The sequence below is a fragment of the Anas acuta genome, chromosome 29 (genome assembly GCF_963932015.1).
Source record: "Anas acuta chromosome 29, bAnaAcu1.1, whole genome shotgun sequence".
NCBI lineage: Eukaryota > Metazoa > Chordata > Aves > Anseriformes > Anatidae > Anas > Anas acuta.
Window position 1 is genome coordinate 3,360,658 of NC_089007.1, and position 8,116 is coordinate 3,368,773.

An 8,116-nucleotide genomic window follows, 5' to 3' on the forward strand; every position below is an offset into this window, starting at 1 on the left:
GACCTTGCAAAATGAAATGTTGGTGACAATATGCGGTTAGTTAACTCCGTGAACTGGAAAACAAGTTTTTCACCCCGTCCTGCCTCCAAGACCCAGACGAAATTTCTCAACCTAAAAAGTTACAGATAGTTTACACTGATTAGGATTTAAAGAGACTTGTGGTGGTACCATCATCTGCAGTTGGAGCTAAAGACTCTTGCATTGAGTGGTCTCTTAAGAAATGTCTGATTTTGCTCACGTTCCTGAAAAATTGATTTGAAAATTGAAGCAGAGCCTCTGGTCTTGTACCCAGACCCATCAACAGAGCTTTGTGAAACAGGGCTCGCTGCAAGCCTTGAAGCTGTAGGAATTAGCTGGGGATTAGCTCCCCAAAACTCCCCATGGAGCGCCGCCTATTCCCAACCACCTTCTGCGAGTGTCTGTGGTCCTTTCCTGGACTACACCCGAACACGATTTCCCCTCTTGCAGTCTTGGATGGATTTAGTCTCCATGGCACCTCCTTCAGGAAATCATGCTCGGGATATATTTCTACATATATAAATAGAGCCATAAAATTAATGATGTGTCTGCCTCCTAGGTAGGTCATGCCATTGAGAGGTTGGTGCTGGATGGGAGCTGGGTGCTCACATGGTCTTGAAGATTTGAAGCTGGGCTTTTTTTTTTTTTTTTCTTTCTTTTTTCTTCTGTCCTACGTTTTGCTGTGAGAGCCAAGTGGCTGGACTTGCAATGTGTTTTTAAGATACTGATGGGTTTGGTGTCATCCAAGCCAGGCTGATTTTCTTTCCATTTTCTCCTAGGTAAGACACCAAATTCCTCGCTTGCAGCCGTGTGATGGAGGGTTTGAGGTCTGCACTCTGGGGACGGGCTGTCTCAGTATTCTTTGGAGCAGAGGTTTGCGTGGTCTCAGGTTGCCCTTTGAATTCTTCACCTCTACATAAAGTGAAGAATCAGTTGGCAGGTTTTGCAATCCTCCTGTACAGGAGGACAACAGGACACAGGTAGCAACTTGAGCCAAGACACTTCATACAGTGCTTTACATTTTGACTTCACAATCGTACTATTTATCACAGCTCCATGATGAAGCCAATAAAGGTTAATTTATGGTTCAATAAGTATTGTGGATACACATTGTGGACAGTCATGAACTGATGGATGGGCATGGCTGGGTGGTTTTCAATCCTGGGCCAAGGCATTCCTGTTGAGGTCTATTATATATACTTGTTATCGATTCAGTGAGGTTTGCAGTTGGTCTGTGGCAGCTCTGATCTCCGGGTGGCTGATCCTGCTCTCTAATTTGACTTGCACCGGTGTAGATCTGGAACGACTGGCTTGGTTTCCTGACGGTGCAAGTTTTGGAAGTGTCACTGAAGTCAATGACAGCTCTGTGGAGAGGGTAAATTCATGTAGCTGGTTGACTCGAGAGGACTTACACTGCTTCAGCCATCTGAAAATCTGGTTTAGGGAGATTGCTTTGTGTTAGTGCTGGAGTGCTGAGGCCAGAATCTGGCCAGGCCAGAAACTGGAGCATCTGGAGGATGCTAAAGGAGGGATGATCTTTATATTGTGGGTCCATACTTTAAAGCCAAGTTTTATTTTATTTTATTTTATTTTATTTTATTTTATTTTATTTTATTTTATTTTATTTTATTTTATTTTATTTTATTTTATTTTATTTTATTTTATTTATTTTTTTAAACTGTAATCTGAGGGGTCTTGTTTTTATTTATTTATTTATTTATTTTACTGTCATTTTTGCAAATCAATAAGTTGCTGGCTTGAAGATGGGCTGTATGTATATGACCATATATATACATAGTATATGACCACATATGTTATATGACTGTATATATATATGATAATAAAGGTGTCATCGTTTGATTCACATGTATTAATTCAGTGAATAGAAGTGAATTTAAAGAACTTTATTTGAAAGAGTACAGTAATTTATTAGACATTAAAACTCATTGTAGGGCTCTTTGCAGTTTATATGAGTCTTAAACTTTGTCATGGTAGATAATAAATACAATGTTTAGATCCGAAGGAGAAGAAGCATGTAATTAACTTGAACATTGTAAAAAAGATATAAAATGAATCAGCAGCATGATGTTGTCTTTAGCAGCTCATAGGCAAGATAAATTCTGGATAATTTTCTTTGGGTTTTCTTGACATATATATATATACATATATATATATATATATATATATCTTTTCCTTTGAAAAGTAACAAAAATATGGGCTAGTTTTAAAAGTGAATATTTGGTAATTTAAATACAATTTTACACTCTGTTTGAATGGTAACATGATTTTAATTCGCATTGCTCAGTCTAGGAACAGATTAAAAATTTATCCTCAAAAATATTTTTGAAATAGTATTCAAGTGCTCCTTTCTCATTGAAGGACCAAGGTGGAGGACCAGAATCAATATTTTTGCTGTGGCAGACAGTGGGGGCCTTTTTGGCTTCTTTTTTTTTTTTTTTTTGACTTCTACAGCAGTGAGGCATCGGGTGGCAACCTCCACACCCAGGAGGTGCCTGTAATAACAACTCTCCGCAGCGCCTCCAAGCTCTTCGTGAAGGGCAGCGAGCTCCGCTGAGCACCAGCTACTGCAGGGGGACATGGAAGGAGCCAGCCAGAAGGAGCACACCCTGGTGTGCTTGTTCCTGTTGCTACACTGGTTGTGTTGGTTTAATGGTGCTTTCCCCCGGGGTTAGAAAACCGCCAGGCAGAGAGAGAGCTGGGTGATGGGAGGTCTCCCCAGGAGATGGGTTATCCCCCCCAGCAAAAAGAAAAGGGAGAGAGGGGAGAGGTGAAATGCCCAGCTGAGTGGGTGCTGTCTCCAAAATGGATGTCAGATTTTTCTCCAGCTCCTCTCTTGGCCTGGGGGGGTTCGGCTACACCTTCTCTGACATCCCCCTCGGCAGGGTCTGCGGTGAGTGCAGCTCCACCGACTGCCGCCGGCGGACCTCGCGCTCTGCCCAGTCCTCCTCTGGCTCCAAACCCTTGAAGATGGCAAGTCTCTCTGAGAAGGTTTTGGACTGTGGGAAGAGGAAGTAATTGTAGAGGATGGAAGCTGCTGCTGCCCCGATCAGAGGGCCCACCCAGAAGACCTGGTGAAAAGAGAAATAGAAGAATTGGGTGAGCAAATGTCTTCCTACACCACTGATCTAAACCACCACAGATCGGGCTTTGAGTGCGCTCTTTGCAGATGGAAATTCCTGGGAGCATCCCTGAAAGAACTGGTGGAAAAGGCATGCCCAGATCCATCCGCAACCAGGAAAGGTTCCCAGGATGTCAGGAAGAGCTCCACTCTCTACTGGTTTTACTTCTTGTGCTAAGTCATGGTCAACAAACCACACACCCTTTTCCTGTCGCAACTCACCCTGCTTAGATAAGCTAATTAAGCATCCAACAGCCCCACCTCTTTCTGTCTCCCAAATTTCTGCAAATTTCTGTCTCCCCTTCATCTGGTGCTGAAGTGCCACAAATATGGCTGGCTTTTTGGTTCTCTGGGAATATTGGTAATGCGGGGGGCCGTTCTCACCAAACCAACGCAGAGACCTGACTTCTTACCCAGTGGTCACTGAAGTCTCCAACTATCACAGCAGGGGCGAAAGATCTGGCCGGATTCATGGAGCAGCCGGTGTAACGGATCTGCCGAGAAACACCAAGCTTATTGTTAGCTTTAAGCTCTTTTACCGCATTATTTTAAAATATCCCAGTGTGTTATTAGCGTGATTCATCCAGCAAGCTGATGCTTCACATCCCAGCCTGCCCTGTTCCAGGAATAGTGATGCTACCAGCTTCCAGCGCCTGAGTCAACACGTGTGAGTTGTATTTGTTCACCTTCTGCGCGAGCATATGTGTCCCGTGCATGGTGCAGCTCAGCTGTGGCTGGGCAACGTGCCCTGCAGTGTGACAGGGACTGTGAGGACAAGTTCCTGCTGTTTCTATTCCTGGAGCACGTTGCTACTCCTTGCCACTGTGGATTGCAGGAAGAATATCCCATAGGCACATGGGCTTGCAGATCAGTAAGGATCTGCTTTAATCCATGTGTTGAGAAGCTGGGTGTGTTGGGGGCTGATGTTCCCAGCAAAAGTCCTCTGGGAGGGATTTCCCTGGCTGCTCACCCTGCATATTTCCCTGTCCATGTTTATCATGGTCTTGAGAGTCTCAGTTCCCTTCAGGATAGAAGACCCCATGGAGCTCCTGAAGGGATGTGAGGAGTAGCAAAGCCCAGCAGGTTATGCTTTTTTCACATCCAATAAAACCTGAGCTCAGGTTTTGGCTCTGTTATGGCTTTGGAGGGATCTTTCTGCTCCAGCCACTGTAAAATCACGGTCACAGCATCAGTTACAAATCCCCCGACAACCACAGGACATGCAGCCAAGCAAGCTTTGGGCACAAAGGCAAAGACAACCCTCAAAATGTTGTGTTTTGACCCATTCTACCCACCCCAAGGAGATGTCCAACAGTGACGGAAAGGCCAATGGACAGGGCGGGGGATCCCAGGTTGTCCTCCCGGCGCTCATCGGTGGAAGCGAAGATGCACAGGACCAGCTGGAAGGTGAGGAAGAGCTCGACGGTCACCGCCTGCCCCGTCGTCGTCTCGTTATGCAGCTGGAAGGGGAGGAGAAACATCTCAGGGATAGGCAAGTTTGGTGACTGGGTTGGAAATTTGGAGGGGGAACCAACAGGGACATAGGAAACAGGTGAAAGTTTTGGCATCAATATGAAGAGGAGAAAAATTTTCCTAAGAAGTGGCTCAATGGTAACGCTTGATTGACATGGCAGGAAATGTTTTTGTGGCATCTTTTCTGGCATTATTTTTCCACTCTTCCTTTGACCTGAGGGTTTCTTTTTCTTTTCCTCATGCTTAAAATACAAAATGCCTTTTAGAAAATTGTATGAATTACTTTTCAGAAATCTCAAAAAGAAATGTTTTGGCACACAAAAAAATCCCTTTTTCATTCCCACTCTTTTTTGACTGAAAGAATTTGTCAGATTTGGTCTGAAGCTGTGCCTAGTTGCACACCCTCTTCTCCATCTCTGCTTTCTGGCACTTCATTATTCCTTGAAGGTTTTTAATCCAGATCTGGATGGAATTGGCAGTGCTGCTGGGCAGATACGTGGTTTGCAGCCCCCTCTTGCTGTCTCTTCCCTTAGCCCATACTGGCACTTCTCTTGGCACTTCTCTGCTCTTTCTTTTTCCTGTGTCACCCCTGCTTTGGACACCACGCAGCCTCCCAAATGCTGATCCCAAGAGTGCTTTGCTTGGTGACGCTCTGAAAGCAGCAATTGTCCTCCTGGCCAACATCCAGAGCTGGATCTCTCTCTGATATTCCTTTTTTTTTTTTTTTTTTTTTAAGGATAATTTGTGCAGGCAGCTACAAGATGAACAGCCCACAGGGGAAAAAAATAAAATCCTATTCCTCTTTCAGGTGACTTAAGCTCTAAAACAGCAGAGCTGGGTGTTTTGAAAGTCTCTCTTAAAACTCTTACTTGCTTTGTTGGGTTTATTAAACCTCAGCTATTATCAATCTAAATATTCTTGTTCAGACTAATCCCCAATCCCTTTTTCAACCCTCTTAATCTCTTTGGCGGTGAAGCTGGGTCTGCCTCTCTGCTGCTAGCTGACTGCTGCGAGAAAAGGGATTTCCGCGTGCTGTCTCCTGAACACGCTGCCTTCCTCCTCCTCACCGCCTGCCTTGGTTTTGGGCGATGCTGCTCCTGGCACGGGCGTTTCTGCAGGAGATGTGTCTGCCCCCATGCCAGCTGATGCTGGCTTCCCATCCAACAGTCACTAAATGTCCTTGCTGGTCACAAAGCCTTTCTTTTCATCCCTCAGCCATCCCTGACCTCCTGCCCAAACTTTTCTGCTCCTTTCCAAGCCCGTCCGCAGCCGGTGCTCTTACCTTGTTGATGGCTAAGCCTTCCTGGGAGTCTGCTGGTGTAATCTTGTGTAGGATGGCAGCCCCCACAACAGCCCCCAGGAGCTGGGCCACCACATAGAAGACTGCGCGGAGGAAGGAGACGTGGGAGCCGATGAGGCAAGCCACTGTCACCGCTGGGTTGATGTGGGCTCCGCTGATGTGCCCCAAGGCTTGGACCAGTGTGCTGATGGCCAAGCCAAAAGCCAGCGCGATTTGGAGGATGCTCGGGGAGGAAGCTGAGGGCCAGTTCAGAGCAGAGCCCAGACCAAAGAGGATGAAGACCAAGGTTGCCAAAAATTCTGCAAGGACAGCCCGGGTGAAGGCTACGGATCGGAGTTCCCACATCATGGAGAGGCCGTTGCTGGAGGCTGCAAGGACTGACCCTGCCCGCGGTGTCCAAAGGCAATGACCACTGTCACTTCTGTGTCCAGAGAGGATGGTGGAGGGACAAGATGTTTATATATGGATGCAGGATGCCGAAGGGTCGCCTGCTGAAGGAGGTGGGATCGTGGGCATAGGAAACCTGACGCTTTTCTTCACTTGTGTTCCAGCTGAGGGAACTTCAGACTCTGCCCCCTCTATTAAAGCTGGGGAATGCAGCGTTCGCCATCCTCGGGAAGTCATAAATCAGCCTCGAGCGATGCCATGAAGTGCTGCTCCCTCTCCCCCCCCGGTCCTATCACCTGCAGCACAGGGGGCAGAGAAGGCAAGGAAGGAGGCTGTAGAGAGAGAGGTGGAGCTGAGCTGGGAGCCCAGGATCATCCACCCCAGCCTTGGTGGAAATCTCATTCCAGTGCTGGCCATCTCACAGGCTGCTGTTGTCTCCTTCCTATCCTCTTTTCAGTTTCCATTACTGTGTTTGTTTATGGCCAATGGCTAATTTTTGGTGCTTTTAACTCAGGTCTGGGTGTTCCTGATTACCATCTCTAAACTTTGTGCGATACACCTCATGGTCTCGACCGATGCATGGGTGAACAGCCCCAACCACCCCATCACGCCTGGCTCTGTCAATGGCACAAAGCCTGCTGCGAGTGCCCACAGCGTGGAGAGGGTCGACTTGTGCCAAAAAGGCAAATGCAGGCAATGATTAAACAACCAGGCAAAACTGGATTCATAAGAGGCCCTCAGAGGCACCAAACTCCAAGTGGCTTACTACAACTCAGAGAACCACAATTTTATAGCCCAGCTTTCCTAACCAGAAAAATGGGAACCAGCCCCTAGAAATGACTGTCAGGAAAGAAATTCTAGTGTGAAAAAAAATGACGCACAGCTGGAGTACCGGCTGTGCTCTAATTATGGGGATTTGGGCCAACTCAGCTCTTAGAAATGTCTTTTTACTTCCTGGCATTAATCTCCAAAAGAGGAATTTTTCTTCTCTGGAGCATGGTCCCTTCCCATCAAACCAGTTACCCAACAATTCCATTTTACTTCTATTGCTTAGGACACATTTGTCCACTGGTGATAACTGTAAGGCATTCTGCTCCTGATGTCATGGGGGTTGTTGGCAAAAATAGCCTTTTCTTTTCCTTTTTTCCCCTCTTGCTAGCAGACTCCATAGTCATTCTGAAGTGCAGAAAGCTGGGAGGAGTGTTCCCCCAGGGTAGAGCTGGAGATAAAAGGACTGTTTCATCTTATATTTGGCTCTGAAAAACGCTTCCGCTGTACGACAAACTAAATATTTTTCCCCTCCAGAGGAACTGTGCAAGTGCCACCGAAATGACGTGAAAGATTGATGTAAAATACTCCGTATTGTTCAAACTGCACGTGAAGGCCTGCTTTTTTCTCCACGGAAGGTAGGCATGAATACTTGTCCTCTCTTAAAAATAAGAAATAAAAAAAGACACTTATGGGGACACTGCTCTTAAGAATTGAGAGATTGTGGGGAGAACAAGTCCAGTCAGTGGGTGAGTCTGGAGGCTGGAAGACCTGGATTCAATCTTTTCCTCTGAAAATCCTTTTCTGCAACTTCCTAAGTGACTTCAGCATGTCGTGGCATTGCTCTAGGCTCCGGTTTTCCAGCAATGAAGCAGCTCTCATAAAACGGGTTGTGGGGCTAAATACGTTTGGGGTGCTGGTAAGCCACAGAAACATGGTCACATCCAGGCTGTGCTCCTCCCTGCCTGGGACAGGTCTGCAAGCTTTGCGTTGCTCAGGGACTGATTGCAGGTGCAGGCTGTTACCAGCAT

General features: G+C 46.5%; 1 protein-coding gene across 1 annotated transcript; it reads right to left on the reverse strand.

Moving 5' to 3' along the window:
- Nucleotides 1-2,292: 2,292 nt before the first annotated feature.
- On the reverse strand, nt 2,293-6,466 carry AQP2 (aquaporin 2). The gene is made up of 4 exons (XM_068663497.1): nt 5,913-6,466; nt 4,453-4,617; nt 3,571-3,651; nt 2,293-3,107 (listed from the first exon to the last, which is right to left on the reverse strand). Exons 1-4 carry the CDS (start codon nt 6,276-6,278, stop codon nt 2,892-2,894), a joined length of 828 nt encoding a protein of 275 aa, XP_068519598.1. The 5' UTR covers nt 6,279-6,466; the 3' UTR covers nt 2,293-2,891.
- Between the last annotated feature and the right edge of the window lie 1,650 nt (nt 6,467-8,116).

Excerpts from the sequence above, each read along its gene's own strand:
- AQP2 (XM_068663497.1), bottom strand. The coding sequence starts at position 6,278 with ATGATGTGGGAACTCCGATCCGTAGCCTTCACCCGGGCTGTCCTTGCA. Across the intron at positions 4,618-5,912 it reads AAGGCTTAGCCATCAACAAG|CTGCATAACGAGACGACGAC; the intron begins GTAAGAGCACCG and ends CTCCCCTTCCAG. Across the intron at positions 3,652-4,452 it reads CTGTTGGACATCTCCTTGGG|ATCCGTTACACCGGCTGCTC; the intron begins GTGGGTAGAATG and ends GTTTCTCGGCAG.